This window comes from Staurois parvus, unplaced genomic scaffold (genome assembly GCF_062004578.1).
Source record: "Staurois parvus isolate SC_StPar_1 unplaced genomic scaffold, SC_StPar_1.0 ptg000973l, whole genome shotgun sequence".
Lineage (NCBI taxonomy): Eukaryota > Metazoa > Chordata > Amphibia > Anura > Ranidae > Staurois > Staurois parvus.
The window spans coordinates 1,137,583-1,157,578 of record NW_028318769.1 but is presented as its reverse complement, the minus strand read 5'-3'; the positions used below and the strand labels follow the sequence as shown (position 1 = coordinate 1,157,578).

At 40.6% G+C, this 19,996-nt stretch overlaps 1 protein-coding gene across 4 annotated transcripts in view; it reads right to left on the bottom strand.

Moving 5' to 3' along the window:
* Nucleotides 1-19,996, bottom strand: part of RGL2 (ral guanine nucleotide dissociation stimulator like 2) — a 122,865-nt gene that overhangs the window by 71,442 nt on the left and 31,427 nt on the right. For 3 of the 4 annotated variants that reach the window (XM_089657186.1, XM_089657185.1, XM_089657187.1), the window contains exon 3: nucleotides 1,788-1,865. In XM_089657186.1, coding sequence (XP_089513312.1) covers nucleotides 1,788-1,865 — 78 coding nt within the window. Of the gene's footprint in view, nucleotides 1-1,787; nucleotides 1,866-19,173; nucleotides 19,319-19,996 lie in introns of those variants that run through there. The other variant, XM_089657188.1, reaches the window with a different exon arrangement.

Here is a 19,996-nt window from a genome sequence, read left to right as displayed (position 1 = left end):
CGGGCTATTTGGGTGATTTCTGTCATCATTAGGATTTAAAAAGGAGCCAAACAACTATGTGATAATAAATGGCTTCTTATGATCACTCTCCTTAACCCCTTCACGCCGCCATAACACAGATATGCGGCCTCACAGAATTGGGCTTTTTTTCTGAGGGGCAGAATATCTGCGTACCTGTGTTTCTGCTGGGAACGTGCCGCACAGCACACTCCCACCACAAAGACCGGGGTGTCATTGAGAGCCCCGGGTCCAGTTCTAACGATCGGGACCTGGGACTCCCGATTCTGGGTCACATGATTGCTTTGATAGCCTCTGATTGGCTATCAAAGTGATCAGTCACTGTATAGCCCGCCCCCTTGTTTTTTTCTCTATGAATGCAGGAGAGAGATACATTGTATCTCTCTAACTCCTTGCATAGAGGAAAAAAAATGTTTGTTAGAAAAAAAAGATAAATAAATATTAAAAAAAATAAAGAAAAAATACCTAGAACAAGGTTTGATCTAGTTCAGTGCCAGGGTTAGTGTTTTGGTCAAGGTCAGGGTCAAAGGTCAAAAGGTCAGGGTCAAAGGTCAGGATTTTTTTTTTTTAATTGGTGTTAGTGTCACTGTGTTTTAAGTAAAAAACCCACAAAAAAAACAAAATGCGCACTATTATTTCAGGGCTGTACTACGGGGTACAAACAACATACAGATATATGGTATTGCTGTGATCGTCAAGAGCTGGAAAATGTATTTTGGGTTGTTCTTTGGTGGTAAGTTATGGTAGTAACAAGAAACACACAGCTACATTTTTTACTATTTTGGGCCAGTGTTCCTTTGATAATAAAAAAAAAAAAAATCAGGAGATATCCATTACCATTTACCACCAGATGAAAGCCCATTTGTCCCGAAAAAAACACAGTATAATCCACCCGGATGTACAAAGTAGTTGTGATGATATGGATATTTTTACTAACACATGTCAACATTGCAAAATTGTGCTTTAGGCATTATTATTATACAGTATTTATATAGCGCCAACAGTTCGCTCAGCGCTGTACATTACAATGGGAGACAGAACATGCAACAGTACAATAACAATACAATACACGAGGGGTTCGAGGGCCCTGCTCCTTGGAGCTTACAATCTAGGAGGGAGGGGATAGTGGTACAGGAGGAAAAGCTGTGGGGGATGGAGTGGTAGGAAGATTGGAGGAGATCGGCAATTAGCAGGGGGCCGCGTAGGCTTCCCTGAAGAGATAGGTTTTCAGGATGCGCCTAAAGGAGAGAAGAATAGGTGATAGTCTGATGTATTGGGGTAGGGAGTTCCAGAGTATGGGTGATGCCCTGGAGAAGTCCTGGAGGCGGGCATGGGAGGAGGAGACTAGGGAACTAGAGAGAAGGAGGTCTTGTGAGGAGCGGAGAGTGCGTTTAGGGAGTGCATTAAGATTTGTTTTACCCTTAGGCGTGAAGTGGTTAAATAAAAGACAGTTTTTTGGCATGATCAGTCATATTTTTAATATCAATGCCAAAATTCCATAATTTCTGCCAGGGTATGCAAACTTTTGAGCACAACTGTCACTTTTTTTTTTTGTTTCTATGTAAACTGACTTTTCCTTGAGTGTTAGCTTTGTGAATTGAGCGTTATGTATTTTAATTGTATATTTGTCAGCTGTGTGCTTGGAATTGAATGTAACTGGTAACTCCTTATCCAGTCCCTGACACAGTGCAGACCAAAACAGGCCAGCGACATCGGCAAATTCTATTATGTAAAGTGATAGTTATTATTAGACGCACAGCTCGCCTTACCTGTTGTGTGCTTGTACTACGTAAATACACGCTGTATGTAACCCCTTCCTGCTCTTCCTCTCCCTCATACTGCAAGGCCTGCAACGGAAAAAAACACACATTGCGTCTTCGAAACGAAACGATTTGCATTTACACAGCTGCTCGGGCAAACAAACAGAACAAACAAAGTTGTAAAAACAACATATTCAAAAGCACCACAAAGAACAATAAGGGCTCATACACAGCTATACTGAGCCAGGTAACAGAAAATACATCCGTGTTTTGGTGCCCAGGAACCATAAGTGTTGTGTATACCCACCTGTACAAATTAAAGTGGAAATAAATTATATCTGAGTCAACAAACTGAAAACGCCATTTAATTAATTTTTAATATTCAGCACAAACCCCCCCATCCATCCATGTCTACATGCGTTATTGTTTAACCTCCTCGCCGTTATGATTCTTTCCGATTTTTTGTGCTGAAAGCGGTACCATTATTTTGCATGGAAATATGTTGTTTTTTATTGTAGGCTGTAATTTTTTAGGAATAACTCACTGAAATCTGTCCGAACAAGAGTCTAGTAAACATCCCGGATATGATAAAATTTGAAACACGAAATCATAAATTATAATTTAATAAATAATCATAAAAAATAATAATATAATAATAAATTAAATTCAATAATATAATCAAACCAAAAACACTGAAATTTGAAATACGGAGGCAAATTCGCACATCGCTGAGCAAAGTCGCAAAATCGTTTTCAGTGTCTGATGAGGAATTTCCCCCACGAATCATTATCACTCAATTCTGCAAGTGGTTCTGATTTACTATCGCTGTTCTCTAGCTGATCTAAAACCGATTTTGACGTAAAGGGACGCTTTTTGGACGCCATGGACGTTTCTCAGTTTCCAGGCAGAAAGAACAGTAATAATGCAGGCAGGGCGCAGGACAAAGCACTCGGGACACAATGTATGTGAAATGCATTGAAACAGCAATGACAGCAAAAATGCCTTTTTTTAAAAATTTCAAATTTCCCACTGGTTCCAGCGCCCGTACGTCCCGACGTCACAGGGACCGGAACACGAAAGCCGGATGCCGGCATCGGCCGGAGGAGATGGCCGGGGACGCCATGTAGTTCGGGGTTACCGCTCTTGGTATTGAAATTTTACCCCGAGCTACACTCGGGAATACCGCTAGGGAGGTTAAGAAAAACACCCACCGAGCATTTCTAGGCGCAGACATCTTGAATAATGGTAGATGATGCATTTACAAATATATGTAATAATATATGTCAAAATTACTTTATATGTATTTTGTAATATATAAAAAATGCATCATATATATATATATATATATATATATATATATATATATACACATACATATATACACATACATATATATATACACACACACACATATACACACACACACACACACACACACACACACACACACACACACACACACACACACACACACAGTGAAGGAAATAAGTATTTGATCCCCTGCTGATTTTGAATGTTTGCCCACTCACAAAGAAATGATCAGTCTAAAATCGAATGTTCGGTGTATTGTAACACTGAGAGACAGAATAGCAACAAAAAATTGAAGAGAAATGCATGTCTAACGAATTATGCACTGATTTTCATGTTCATGAGAGAAATAAGTATTTGATCCCCTATCGTTCAGTTGGTTTTCTGGCTACCAGGTGTCTTACATACAGGTAACAAGCTGAGATTAGTAGCAGTCTCTTAAAGGGAGTGCTGCTAATCTTATTTTGTTACCTGTATAAAAGACACCTGTCCACAGGAGCAATCAAACAATCAGATTCCAAACTCTCCACCATGGCAAAGACCAAAGAGCTGTCCAAGGATGTCAGGGACAAGATTGTAGACCTACACAAGGCTGGACTGGGCTACCAAACTATCGCCAAGCAGCTTGGTAAGAAGGTGACAACAGTTGGTGCAATCATTCACAAATGGAAGAAACACAAAACAACTGTCAGTCTCCCTAGGTCTGGTGCACCATGCAAGATCTCACCTCATGGAGTGTCAATGATCATGAGAACAGTGAAGAATCATCCCAGAACTACACGTGAGGATCTTGTCAATGATCTCCAGGCAGCTGGGACCACAGTCACCAAGAAAACAATTGGTAACACACTACGCCGACAAGGATTGAAATCCCGCAGTGCCCACAAGGTCCCTCTGCTCAAGAAAGCACATGTCCAGGCCCATCTGAAGTTTGCCACTGAACATCTGAATGATGCAGAGGAGGACTGGTTCAAAGTGTTGTGGTCAGATGAGACCAAAATCAAGCTCTTTGGTATCAACTCAACTTGCTGTGTTTGGAGGAGGAGGAATGCTGCCTATGACCCCAAGAACACCATCCCAACTGTCAAACATGGTGGTGGAAACATTCTGCTTTGGGGGTGTTTTTCTACTAAGGGGACAGGACAACTGCACTGCATCAAAGGGACGATGGACGGAGCAATGTACCATCAAATCTTGGGTGAGAACCTTCTTCCCTCAGCCAGGACATTGAAAATGGGTCGTGGATGGTGTTCCAGCATGACAATGACCCAAAACACACGGCCAAAGCAACAAAGGAGTGGCTCAAGAAAAAGCACATTAAGGTCCTGGAGTGGCCTTGCCAGTCTCTAGTCCTTATTGCGATTGAAAATCTGTGGAGGGAGCTGAAAGTTCGAGTTGCCAAATGTCAGCCACCAAACCTTAATGAGGATCTGCCAAGAGGAGTGGGCCAAAATCCCTCCTGAGATGTGTGCAAACCTGGGGGCCAACTACAGGAAACGTCTGACCTCTGTGATTGCCAACAAGGGATTTGCCACCAAGTACTAAGTCATGTTTTGTGAAGGGGATCAAATACTTATTTCCCTCATGAACATGCAAATCAGTGCATCATTTGTTAGACGCATTTCTGCTGAATTTGTTGTTGCTATTCTGTCTCTCAGTGTTACAATACACCGAACATTCGATTTCAAATATGTGTCAATATATTTGGGAAGAATATTTTAAAATATATTTCAAATATATTTTTCCTCCATGTGGGCTGTGGCATTTATTTCCTAGAATCCGTCTGCCCTCAGCTCAGGAATGCAGGTAAGAGGGGGTCCTTAGCTGAGAAAGCCCCTCCTTCTGAAGAAAGAAAAAAATGCCCATTAAGAATCCTGGGATGTAGAACATCATTTTGACCTAGGCCACAAACAAGGAAGAAACTGAAGAAATGTGAAAAAAAAAAGTTTAAAACAAGTAAATATATTCCTTCCTACCTATTTACTAATGCTAGCCGCATAAGGAATAAAATAAATAGTTAAAGTGGTTATACACTACATATACCCAGTAAAGTGACTGGCCTCAGGTGATACACAGACAATAAATAAATCCTCCTACATAAGTTGTACCAGTTTATCTGCAGTCTTCTCTTCCTTACATCTAGTCAATGTCCGGAATTTTTAAAGCTTGTCTGAGCTGTCAGAAAGCAGGGGGCGGGGAGCTGGAGTTACACTCTGCAGAGCTCAGTGATAGGAGCTTAGAGAGCTGATTGGAGTGAAGGGACACCTCCCTCCACACAGCACACAAGAACAGAGCTGAGGCTGTCAATCACAGACTGTGTGCTGGAGGTCCCTCCCCGGTCACCTTTTTTCTCTTGGTGTCTGGAAAACTTGTCAAAAGCGATTCATACTGACAGCAGACAGAAATGACACTTCGTACTCTGGATTGAGACAAGCACACTCTATAGAGGGATATGTCTTGTTCATATTTCATGTCTGAGGTTTACAATCACTTTAAATGTTGAATGGGAGAGTTTAGCTTCACTCTAATTATAGGAGAAGGCTGTATGCAGGTGTACACAGCTCCAAGCATGCTCAGGCTGGGTTCACACTGGTGTGCTGCGGTTTGGCAGCAACACAGGTGTATGCGTAGTCTATGTGTGTTTTACCCGCGTTTTTCAGCTGTAGTCCCATTGACTTCCATTAAGTTGCACCTTTTTGCTGCATTTTCTGAAAGCACACCAAAGATGTGGCATGCAGGACCTGCAGGTGAGCATTCAGAAAGTGCGGCAAAAAATGCACAACCTAATAGAAGTCAGTGGGACTGTGGCTAAAAACGCATGCAAAATACACATGCACCTGCGCTGCAGACAAACTGCTGCACACCATTGTGATTGTGAACCCTTAGAAGTATTTTCTGTGCTACACACTGCTTTGATTGTTCAAGTCCCCATCAGCCTCAGGTGGCATATGGTGGGGGGGAGGCACTCTGGCTTGACCAAGGGTCTCCAAACTTTTGAAATAAAGAGCCAGTTTACTGCCCTTCAATCTTTAGGGGGGCCAGATTGTGGCCAGTGGGAGTAGAAAATGACCTGGCATCAGTGGGAATAAACAATACCCTAAGCTTAGTGGTCAGTGGGAGGAATAGTGTGCCATCATTGGTGCCAGTGGGGTAATAAGTTCCCCATTTTTGGTATCAGTGGGAGGAACAGTGCCCCGTCGCTGGTGTCAGTGGAAGGAACAGTGCCCCATCATTGGGATCACTAGAAGGAACAGTGCCCCATCCTTGGGGTCAGTGAGAGGAACACTTCCCCATTGTTGGGGCCAGTGGGAGGAACAGGGCCCTGTTGCTGTTGTCATTAGGAGGAACAATGCCCCGTCGCTGGTGTCAGTGGGAGGAACAGTGCCCCATCGTTGGGGTCAGTGGGAGGAACAGTGCCCCGTCATTGGGGTCAGTGGGAGGAACAGTGCCCCGTCATTGGGGTCAGTGGGAGGAACAGTGCCCCGTCATTGGGGTCAGTGGGAGGAACAGTGCCCCGTCATTGGGGTCAGTGGGAGGAACAGTGCCCCGTCATTGGGGTCAGTGGGAGGAACAGTGCCCCGTCATTGGGGTCAGTGGGAGGAACAGTGCCCCGTCATTGGGGTCAGTGGGAGGAACAGTGCCCCGTCATTGGGGTCAGTGGGAGGAACAGTGCCCCGTCATTGGGGTCAGTGGGAGGAACAGTGCCCCTTCATAGGGGTCAGTGGGAGGAACAGTGCCCCTTCATAGGGGTCAGTGGGAGGAACAGTGCCCCTTCATAGGGGTCAGTGGGAGGAACAGTGCCCCTTCGTTGGTGTCAGTGGGAAGAATAGCGCCCCATTGCTGGTGTCAGCGGGAAGAATAGCGCCCCATTGCTGGTGTCAGCGGGAAGAATAGCTCCCCATTTTTGGTGTCAGCGGGAAGAATAGTGCCCCATCGTTGGTGTCAATGGAAGGAATAGTGCTTCGTATCAGTGGAAGGAAAACTGCCCCAAGGGCCGGATAAAAGCAAGCAAAGTGTCACATCCCGCCCGTGGGCTGCAGTTTGCAGACCTCTGGGCTAGACTGTCCATACCAAACACTCCGTCCTCACTCACATTACCCAGGGCAGTGTTACCAAGCTGGTTGCTATGATGCTCTATGGCCCAGCCGCCTGCATACTAGCAACCAATGGTACAATAGCTGCACAACATCATTGGCTGCTGTGGCAGTGTCCTACTAACAAAGGGGGAAGGGGGACCACAAAAATGGGGTGGTATCGGGATAGTGGCAACCTTGGGGCAGGGATGGCAGAAATAATGCCCACCTTAGGCAGCAATGTATGTAGACATGCACCTGCTATTCACCATAACTTGTCTTGCCTGGTCCCAAGGTCAAAAAGCCAGATGTGCTATAGTATTCGGTTCTATCTGCACTATGCACCAGGGGTCCTGGATGTGCATCTGGCTGATAGGGCATTATTTTTATTTTATTTCAGGTACTTATTTAGCGTCGTCAGTTTACGCAGCACTTTACATATATATAGTACATTCACATCAGTCCCTAACCCTCAAGGAGCGTACAATCTAGTATTATATTTTTATGTGGGTTTCCTCTCCCCCTTCTGACAGATCTTTATTTTGAATACGTGGCAGGAGCAGTGACATCTAATATAGGGAATCTCTCTGATATATAGATATCAAAGTACTTAACTCTGAGGTAGGGGCTGTTCATATGTAAATATATACCAAAAACCCTTTGATTGCCCTCTTGTTCTTTTTCTCTATGACTAGTGTTTTTATTTTTTCCTGTGTAAAGTGTTTACAGTACCATTAGGGAGCCATACCAGTCTTCATTTTTGTATACAAGTCTGAAGGCATGAAGGAATGATCTGCATGGCCCCGCCCACTGTCCTATTTTAGGGCATAATTTCGCTTACTTTTGGGGTATGTGATGAATGAGACGTGTGAATACCTTCAATATACAGTTGCAAGAAAAAGTATGTGGGATTGGGATTACGTGGAGTTTTGCATGAATTGGGCATAAAATGTGCTCTGAACGTCATCTAAGTCACAACAATAGAAGAACACAGTCTGCTGAACATAATACTACACAAACATTAGATGTTGCCATGGTTTAATTGCACATAACATGTAAACATTCACAGTGCAGGGAGGAAAAAGTATGTGAACCTTTGGACTTAATAACTGGTTGACCCTCCTTTGGCAGCAATAACCTCAACCAAACGTTTCCTGTAGTTGCAGATCAGACCTGCACAACGATCTGGAGTAGTTTTGGACCATTCCTCTTCACAAAACTGTTTCAGTGTAGCAATATTCTTGGGATGTCTGGTGTGAATCGCTCTCTTAAGGTCATGCCCCAGGATTTCAATCGGGTTGAGGTCAGGACTCTGACTGGGCCACTCCAGAAGGCGTATTCTGTGCTGTTGCAGCCATTGTTTTGTTGAATTACTTGTATGCTTTGGGTCATTGTCCTGTTGCATCACCCATCCTCTGCGGAGCTTCAGTTGGCAGACAGATGGTCCTACGTTTTCCTGCAAAATGTTTTGATAAACTCTGGAATTCATTTTCCCATCAATGACAACAATCCGTCCAGGCCCTGAGGCAGCAAAGCAGCCCCAAACCATGATGCTCCCTCCGCCATGTTTTACAGTGGGGATGAGGTTTTGATGTTGGTGTGCTGTGCCTTTTTTTCTCCACACATAGTGTTGTGTGTTCTTCCCAAACAACTCAATCTTGGTTTCATCTGTCCACAGTATATTTTGCCAGTAGTGCTGTGGAACATCCAGGTGCTCTTTTGCAAACTTCAAACGTGCTGCAATATTCTTTTTGGACAGCAATGGCTTCCTCCGTGGTGTCCTCCCATGTACTCCATTCTTGTTTAATGTTTTCCTTATTGTAGATGTGTCAACAAAAATGTTAGCATGTGCCAGAGATTTCTGTAGGTCTGTAGCTGACACTCTGGGATTCTTCTTTACCTCATGCAGCATTCTGCGCTGTGCTCTTGCAGTCATTTTTACAGGACGACCACGCCTAGGGAGAGTAGCAACAGTGCTAAATTTTCTCCATTTGTAGACAGTCTGTCTTACCGTGGACACATGAACATCAAGGCTTTTGGAGATACTTTTGTAACCCTTTCCAGCTTCATGCAAGTCAACAATTCTTGATCGTAGGTCTTCTGAGAGCTCTTTTCTGCGAGGCATGGTTCACATCAGACAGTGCTTCTTGAAACCAGTAAACCCAAAACAGGTGTGTGTGTTTTTTAAGGGCAGGACAGCTGTCAGCAACACATCCAATATCATCACACTGATTGGAGTCAAGGTTGGCTCACTCCTGGCTCCAATTAGCTCTGGGAGAAGTCATTAAGCTAGGGCCTCACATACTTTTTCCTCCCTGCACTGTGAATGTTTACATGTTATGTGCAATTAAACCATGGCAACATCTAATGTTTGTGTAGTATTATGTTCAGCAGACTGTGTTCTTCTATTGTTGTGACTTAGATGACGTTCAGAGCACATTTTATACCCAATACATGCAAAACTCCACATAATCCCAAGGGGTTCACATACTTTTTCTTGCAACTGTACAAATGATCATTAAGGGAACCTGAAAGTGGCAGATAACAGCAAAGAAGTAAAAAACATTGCTGAGCTATTCATCCTGTAAAACAGCAAGTATGTTCTGTGCAAATGAGGGCAAATCTGAATGTTAACCATATAAATGCTGCGCTACATTCAAAAATAAAAGTGAATGTGGAATCCAATGACATAAATCAATATAGTGACAATAAAAAACCATATAAATGCTGCGCTATATTCAAACTAATTAAAGTGAATGTGGAATTAAATAACTTAAATAAAACAATAGCAATAATAATAAATATAATAAAAAATTGTGCTTAGTGATAACACAAAAATAATGGCAAAACACAAACTAAAATCAATACGCATGTGCATAAAAATGCACATACATATATTACACGTGCAAAATGTGAAGTGAGGTCAATCTAAATAATACACACAAAACTCAAAATCCAATAATGGAATATTAAGGTGAAAAAAGTCCAATAATGGAATATTAAAGGTGAAGAAATTTTGGTTTTGGTAAACTGTGTTTCCAATATGCTGTAAGGTGACCACAGGTGAAACAAAACGTGCAGGTATCTGGGTGTAGATAACTTGTGAATCCAACCACCTTCTGGATTAGCCTCTCACCTCATCACTTCGACCCTTGCGGGTCACAGAGCAGTATGGATCTCTCTCACAGATCCTCCAGGCACCACAGCACTCCAAAACCACTTCTCAGGATACAATATTCCCACTCAGCTCTTCTCCAAGTGTAGATGAAATATCACTTTCCCAGAATAAAACAAATGGATCCTCCCATAGTGTAGTAAGTTTATTATACCATAGGAACATCACATGTATAATAAAAAAGCACTCACGTAGCAGCCAGTCCACCCAGATACCTGCACGTTTTGTTTCACCTGTGGTCACCTTACAGCATATTGGAAACACAGTTTACCAAAACCAAAATTTCTTCACCTTTAATATTCCATTATTGGACTTTTTTCACCTTAATATTCCATTATTGGATTTTGAGTTTTGTGTGTATTATTTAGATTGACCTCACTTCACATTTTGCACGTGTAATATATGTATGTGCATTTTTATGCACATGCGTATTGATTTTAGTTTGTGTTTTGCCATTATTTTTGTGTTATCACTAAGCACAATTTTTTATTATATTTATTATTATTGCTATTGTTTTATTTAAGTTATTTAATTCCACATTCACTTTAATTAGTTTGAATATAGCGCAGCATTTATATGGTTTTTTATTGTCACTATATTGATTTATGTCATTGGATTCCACATTCACTTTTATTTTTGAATGTAGCGCAGCATTTATATGGTTTATATTCACTTGATCACTGGTATATGATTTAATGCTAGCAGCTGTTTGGGGTTCATTTATTTTATTTGTTAATTGTTTAAACACATTATTTGGAGCGCAGGAGGGTCACACCACTATTGCTAAATCTGAATGTTGTTAGTCTTGATTTCTCTCCAGGGTGGATGTTATTCATTCACACAGAATAGGATGAATCAGGAAAATACATCAGTATGGCCACAAGATGGAGCAGACGATCATAGGAAATAACTATTGATTGCCTATGACCATCTGCACCGTCTAGTGCCCATAATGCTGTATGCGCCTGATTCCCTCTATTCTGTATGAATGAATAACATTTGACTCTGGGAGAAATTAGTTTATTAGCATTTAGCAGTTTCATAGGATGAAGAACTTATTTACAAATACCCTCTTATGAGTACCAGTCAGGGCTTTTTTCAGGCGGGGGAACGCAGTTCTGGCACCTCCAGCACTGAATGTATGTCATAACAAGGGCTGCTGGGGGGTGCTGGAGGGTCTATTGATGCTAACTGCTGGGGGATCTATTGTCACTGGAGGGGTCTATTTTTGCATGGCAGTCTATTGTTGCTGGTGGGGGATATATTGTTGCTGGGGGTGAGTTTTTGCTGGAAGGGACCTACTGTTGAGGGAGGGAGCCTATTGTTGCTGGCTGATAGAGAATGTATTGTTGCTGGCTGCTCAAGTGTATTGATGCTGGCTGCTGGAGAGTGCATTGATTATTGCTGGCTGCTGGAGAGTGTATTGTTGCTGGTTGCTGGAGAGTGTATTGATTATTGCTGGTTGCTGGAGAGTGTATTGATTATTGCTGGCTGCTGGAGAGTGTATTGATTATTGCTGGCTGCTGGAGAGTGTATTGATTATTGCTGGCTGCTGGAGAGTGTATTGATTATTGCTGGCTGCTGGAGAGTGTATTGATTATTGCTGGCTGCTGGAGAGTGTATTGATTATTGCTGGCTGCTGGAGAGTGAATTGTTGCTGGCTGCTGGAGAGTGAATTGATGCTGGCTGCTGGAGAGTGTATTGATGCTGGCTGCTGGAGAGTGTATTGATGCTGGCTGCTGGAGAGTGTATTGATGCTGGCTGCTGGAGAGTGTATTGATGCTGGCTGCTGGAGAGTGTATTGATGCTGGCTGCTGGAGAGTGTATTGATGCTGGCTGCTGGAGAGTGTATTGATGCTGGCTGCTGGAGAGTGTATTGATGCTGGCTGCTGGAGAGTGAATTGTTGCTGGCTGCTGGAGAGTGTATTGTTGCTGGCTGCTGGAGAGTGTATTGATGCTGGCTGGTGGGAGGTCTGTTGATGCTGCTGCGGGGTCTATTGTTGCTGGGGTGGTATTTAATTCCAGGAGTTCATTGTTGCTGAGGGACTCTATTGTTCCAGGGGGGTCTAGTTTACTGCTTTTCTTGTTAGTATTAACAAATTACACCACACAATGATACTTGGCTCTGTATTCTCTAAAAGGAGAGGTACTGGAAGGTGGGTAGGGTGCGGAACCCAGGGACGGTGCTCGGAAGTGGGTAGGGTATGGAACCCAGGGACGGTGCTCAGAGGTGGGTAGGGCGCAGAAGTGACTCAGAAGGAGGGAGTTCCTGCATCTATTTATTGAGAAAAAAGCCCTGCTCCCCATACATGTTAGCAATAAGTAGGATATGTAGGGAGTTCTGGTAAGAAAGCCCATAGGAATCCAAACAGTCGTATGTAAGCTGAAAACATCCATGTGGTGATGGGGAGAAATGGATAACCATCAAACATTTGCAGCAGCACCCCAGGAGAGAGAATCCAGGCTCTAAACAGCGACAAGGGAAGAGAGGAAGTACTTCTATGTGTAATAGGATGGAAAGATTTATTAGGACACAAGGAATAAAATGCACTTACTAGAGCATGCTGAAGCACACAGTGCCCAGAAGTCACCAACTGTCTGCAGAGTCAGGCCTTCAGATTAGCCCAACAACAGTGTGTAGAGAGCTTCACGGAATGGGTTTCCATGGCCGAGCAGCTGCATCCAAGCCTTACATCACCAAGTGCAATGCAAAGCATCAGATGTTGTGGTGTAAAGCACGCCACCACTGGACTCTACAGCAGTGGAGACGTGTTCTCTGGAGTGACCAATCACACTTCTCTGTCTGGCAATCTGATGGACATGTCTGGGTTTGGCAGTTGCCAGGAGAACGGTACTTGCCTGACTGCATTGTGCCAAGTGTAAAGTTTGGTGGAGGGGGGATTATGGTGTGGGGATGTTTTTCAGGGGTTGGGCTTGGCCCCCTAGTTCCAGTGAAGGGAACTCTTAAGGCGTCAGCATACCAAGACATTTTGGACAATTTCCTGCTCCCAACTTTGTGGGAAGAGTTTGGGGATGGCCCCTACCTGTTCCAACATGACTGCACACCAGTGCACAAAGCAAGGTCCATAAAGACATGGATGAGCCAGTTTGGGGTGGAGGAAGTTGACTGGCCTGCACAGAGTCCTGACCTCAACCCCATAGAACACCTTTGGGATGAATGAGAGCGGAGACTGTGAGCCAGGCCTTCACATCCAACATCAGTGCCTGACCTCACAAATGTGCTTCTGGAAGAATGGTCCAACCTTCCCATAGACACCCTCCTAAACCTTGTGGACGGCCTTCCCAGAAGGGCTGAAGCTGTTATAGCTGCAAAGGGCGGGGCCAACTCAATATTGAACCCCACGGACTAAGACTGGGATGCCATTAAAGTTCATGTGCGTGTAAAGGCCGGGCGACCAATACCTTTGGCAATATAGTGTGTGTGTATATGTATACACAAAAAGATTCTACTTGTTACATCTTAGTTGCTGGTAAAACGAGACCTGGATGAAGCCAAATCCACAGTGGAAAAGAGATTGCAGTATATAAATGGAGAAATGTAACATATATAAGAGCAGGGGCGGACTGACCATTTGGAAACTCGGGCACTGCCCGAGGGCCCGGGGTCAGTAGGGGGCCCCATGAGATGCCCCTGGTACCTTTTTCATAGGCTTTTTTTGAGTTTGGGCAAGGACACAGGGGCCCCATGATCCCCTATTGCCCGGGGGCCCCATGAGTTGTCAGTCCGCCCCTGTATAAGAGTTTATCTGGATTTTCTCCAGTATCATCCCAAAGTCTTCATTCACATTATGTCGCCCGGCATCGCACATGTGTACGTTTCCTTGGGCATTGTTGTGCGTCACACATAGAGCAGACCATTCTCTTTAACGTGCTGCTGTACACACGGCAGAGGAGCCCATGTACCTCTTTGAGCTTTGTGTGTTCTGCCGTGTTTGCTGCATGGTTTTTTTTTTGCACACATAAGTTCTTCTTTTGTGATAGCAATAAAGCCGATAAAAAAATAAATAAATAAAAAGGTACAGTGTAAAAAAAATGTAAATAAAATGTTAAAATAAAAAATTCTCAAGAGCCATGTCCCTCCGTGCTCATTACGCAAATGCGAATGTCAAGGAGAGAGCAATAATTCTAGCACCAGGCCTCCTGTGCAACTCTAAACTGGTAACCTTTAAGGCTCCATTCACATCTGAGCGTGGCATTTTTGCGCATTTGTAACCATGATTTTTATGTGCTTTTTAGCCGTTTTTGAGCTTTTTTTAAAATTAGCCAATAGAGAAAAATATAATCTGTTGCATCATTTGTTGCTAGGTTTTTCTGCTTTTTAGCTTTTCCACCAGCTTCTATTTCTTTTATTATTATTCATTTATTATGATTTTGTTTTTTGTTAGGGTAAGGGGTTAGATTTAAGGTTAGTTTAACCATTTGCCGAATGGCGGGCGGCAAATGTCATCAGCGTTCCGGGTGGACGCCATACGGCGTCCTCGCGCACAAGCGCAGATTGCGCTCCTGCAGAGCGGCGCAGCGGCGCGATCTGTCACCAGCCGTGTACCTCAGACACGCCGGTGACAGATCTGAGTATCGGCCCCGTTGCCGGTACCATGTGACCTGCTGTGACCAATCACAGTAGGTCACATGACAGTTGTATACAATGGATGGCTTCATTCATGCCATCCATTGTATACTACTGACTAGCTGTGAATGGTCACAGCTAATCACATGCACATGTCATGTGATTAGCTGTGGCCAAATCACAGCTAAGCAAATAAAAAAAAAAACAAAAACCCCTGAATGAATCGATGTCATTCAGGTAAATGCTTGCTTATAGCAAAGTAATTCTTTGCTATAAGCAAATTGTGTAAAAAAAAAAATACAGATCACTTCCCCAAAGTAGTACAATGTTACTATGCTAACATTGTACTACTGTGGTCATAGTGAAAAATGAAAAAAAAAATATAAAAAAAAATAAAAAAATAAAAATAGTATATATAATTTTTTTTTTTCATACTGTCACCAGTCAGTGTCCCTGATCACCGCCATGCCAGTTATATGATGACGCTGTACTGCACTGGTGACAATATGTAAAAAAATAATAGTGAAACAAATTTTTTAAATTTGTTAATTTTCCGAAAAATGACAAAAAAAATACAACTTCAAAAAACTCGCCATGCCTCTTAAGAAGTACGTCGGACTGTCTACTTTACAAAAAGGGGTCATTTGGGGGATATCTGTACTGTTCTGACATTCTTGGACCTCAAGAAATTAGATTGGCCGTTAGTACTTCAGGATTGATCAATATTCAGATCTATCCCATAGTTTGTGAACTCTATAACTTTCCTACAAACTAAATAATACATCCTAATTTGGGTTATTTTCACGAAAGATATGTAGCAGAATACATCTCGGCCTAAATTTATGAAGAACAATTATTTATTTGCAAACTTTCATAACAGAAACAAAGAAAAACGTTTTTTTTTTTCTCCAAATTTTTGGTCTTTTTGTTAATTTAGCAAAAAATAAAAACCCCAGCGGTGATTAAATACCACCAAAAGAAAGCTCTAGTTGTGTGAAGAAAATTATAAAATTTTAGTTTGGGTACAATGTTGTATGACCGCGCAATTGTCATTCAAAGTGTGAGAGCGCTGAAACCTGAAAAATGGCCTGGGCAGGAAGGGGGAAAATTGCCCGGTATTGAATTGGTTAAGTTAGGGTTAAGATTAGGGGTTAGGGTTTTGGTTGGGTTAATATATTATCATCTTATTGTTGTTTATTTATTATTATTTGGTAGGTTTAGGGTATTAATATTAATAATAATGAACAAATAAATGTAAAATAAATACACAATTAAAAATAATCATAAATAAATACTATGTAATGATAAATATTACCCCCTAACCTTAACCCCTGATGCTTAAAATAAGTATAATATTAATAAGAATACAAAATAATTATTATAATTATTTTTTTTTATTTTTTGTTCAGATGTGGATATTTATTATTGTAGTATTATTATTAATAATAATTTGTTATATTTTTTTATAGGGTTAGGGGGTTAACGTTAGAGGTTATTTATTTATTATTATTTATCATTATTTATTTTACATTTATTTATTCATACAGTAATACTAATTTTTAATTTGAGCAGAAAACTGTGCAAAAGCTTGGTAAAACACGCCAATCGCGCATTTCTATGGGAATAAAAACACGTCACAAACGCGCGGATCTGCCCAATTCGAGCTACAAAAAAGCTCTAGAACTTGTTTGAGCTTCAGGCGACTTGGAGTGGAGATGTGAACCATCTCCATTGAGAATATTTGATTTTTTCTCCTTAAGCGTTCTAGAGCTTTGAGCTACAAAAACGCTCAGATGTTAATGGAGCCTAAAAGGTTGTTAAAGCGTCACCTATGGAAAATTTAATATACCACAATTTGTTGTTCCACAGGCGTGCGCATCTATAAAAGCGTGACATGTTTCGTATCTATTTACTCGGCATAACATCATCTTTTATATTTTACCAAACAATTGGGAATTATATTGTGTTTGTGTTCACTAACATTCAGTAAGTGTATTTTTTTCCCCAAAAATTTTCTTTTGAAAAACTGCTGCAGAAATATCACGTGCCAATAAAAAATTCCAAACACCCAGCGTTTTATTCTTTAGGACCTCCGCTTGAAAAGTACAGGCGTACCTCAGTTTACAAATGCCTCAGTTAACCTAATTTTCGGTTTACGAATGAAAATCCATTGAAAATAATGCCTCGGTTTACAAATTTTTTTTGCAAAATGAAGCAAGTTTCCCCAGAATGAATTGCGCCTGGGAGGTTTATAGCGCCGGCCCCGTGCATGCTGGAGTCTGTGGGTAGCACGTGGCGTCGAGGGTGGAGGTGTTGGAGCAGTTTTTGCATCGAGTTTTGGAGCTATTCTGGAAATTTTTAATCATCTCCCTGTACAGTATTTATGCCTTTAAAGTGCACTTTATAACAGATAAAAGTTTTTAACAGATAAAAGACTTTTTGTTTACTTTTTTCTGACCTCCGGGAAGGATTAATTGGTTTTCAATGCATTCCTGTGGGAAACCGTGAATTTTTCGCAATACAAAATGTCCCAGAGAACGCATTAAATTCATAAACCGAAGTACGTCTGTATATGTTTGTGGGTTCTAGGTAATTTTCTAGCAAAATAAATGCAGATTTTTACATGTATGACAGAAATGTCAGAATTGGCCAAGTAGTCAACAGAATAACCGAGAGTTAGTAGAGACCACCAGGCATTCATCTACAAACATATGTGGAAGCAGCATGTCATCCCATATGGAAGAAATATATATTTGAAATAGATTTTAAAAATAGTCTTCCCAAATATATTGCCATATATTTGAAATGCTACAATTTTGGCCATATTCAATATATTTAAAAAAAAATAAATTATATATATATATATATATATATATATATATATATATATATATATATTTATATATATATATTTATATATATATTACACACACTCTGCAGTTGAAATGCGTTTTTATTACAAAATATATGAAAAATATTTTTAAAAATACATTTCAAATATACTGTATGTCTTTAAAAATACAAATCTACATTTTTTGGAACACATTTAAAATTTTTGTAAAAATATATGTTAAAATGACTTTTTTATATAACAAAATTATTTTTAACATATATGTTTACATATATTTGTAAATGCATTCCAGAAATGTAGATTTGTATTTTTAAAGACATACAGTATATTTGAAATGTATTTTTAAAAATATTTGATATATTTTGCAATAAAAACGCATTTCAACATGCAGTGTGTGTGTATATATATATATATATATATATATATATATATATATTTATTGAAATATATTGAATACGGCCAAAATTGTAGCACTATATATATATATATATATATATATATATATATATATATATATATATATATATATATTTTTTTTTTTTTTAAATGTATTTTTTAAAATATTTTTGATATATTTTGTAATAAAAACACATGCAGTATATATATATATATATATATATATATATATATATATATATAAATAAATATATTTTGAAATACATTGAATATGGCCAAAATTGTAGCATTTCAAATAAATGTCAATATATTTGGGAAGAATATTTTTAAAATATATTTCAAACATAATATATATGTTTACATATATTTGGAAATGCATTCCAAAAAGGTAGATTTGTATTTTTAAAGACATACAGTATATTTGAAATGTATTTTTAAAAATATTTTTGATATATTTAGTAATAAAAACACATGCAGTATATATTTATTGAAATATATTTTGAAATACATTGAATACGGCCAAAATTGTAGCATTTCAAATAAATGTCAATATATTTGGGAAGAATATTTTTAAAATATATTTCAAACATGTTATATATATATATTATATATATGTATATGCATTCCAAAAATGTAGATTTGCATTTTTAAAGACATACAGTATATTTGAAATGTATTTTAAAAATATTTTTCATCTAATTTGTAATAAAAACGCATTTCAACATGCAGTATATATATATATATATATATATATATATATATATATATATATTTATTGAAATATATTGAATACAGCCAAAATTGTAGCATTTCAAATATATGGCAATATATTTGGGATGAATATTTTTCAAATATTTTTCTTCCATGTGGGATTACTCATCCATTGCAAACATATGCGGAAGCAGCATGTCATTACTCTGATCCATGAGAGTACCAACATCTAAATTAAAAGCAAAGTCATTGTCCTTAAAGGGACCACCACATATAAAGGAACCCAGACTCACCCAGGGCATCCGTTGACTTCTCATGGCAGTGTGCCAATGGTCATGTCCAATGGTCAGTAGCGCCTTCCACAGAAGTAACCCTTTGCCACCTAGAGCTTTCCATCCATGGGTTCCCCTTGGACTTCCCCAACAATTGCAGAGCCACCAGCTAGCAAAGGCAGCGCAGAGGTGTCAGGTGACTCACCTTGCCGGGAAGACAGTACCACGTCGTTTTGGAGGCGACTCCCTGGTCCCCCCTTGACAGGCAGAAGTTCAAGGCAACATTCATAGAAGGGGCACCAGATAGAGAAGAGGATGACAGGCAGGAGAAGTCGGGTTCCGGATGCGGGGAGGATGAACACAGCAGCTGCAGAGGATGCGAGGCGTGCAATGCAGACAGAAGCAGGGAACGAAGGGTTAAACATTTAAGGCGGGGAAACCAGGTAGATTGTTGTCTCGTTCCTGGGCGTCTTCCCTTCCTGAAACCTACACGTGTTCACACGCATCTATACATACGTTCTGTAGGTACAGCCGCGCACCCTGCCAAACCAGTTCCTGCAATGAATATGTATCCACACATAATGCATAGGGCCATGACCGCTGAACTGTGCGCCCCGGCTGAGCCTCTAGGGCACAATGGCAGTGAAATATTCGCATCACCTGTGTGTTTACACTTTGCAGGTGTGGCCCCTGACAGGAGAAGAGCTACTGATTCCGGGAAGTAGGGAGTCCAATAAAAGTGGGAGTTGCCCACAAAAAAAGTGGCAGTTGCTGTTAAAAATATATATATTTTTTTTAAACAAACGGGGTGCGCAGCTCTGACTGCGGGAAATCAAGAGAGGAG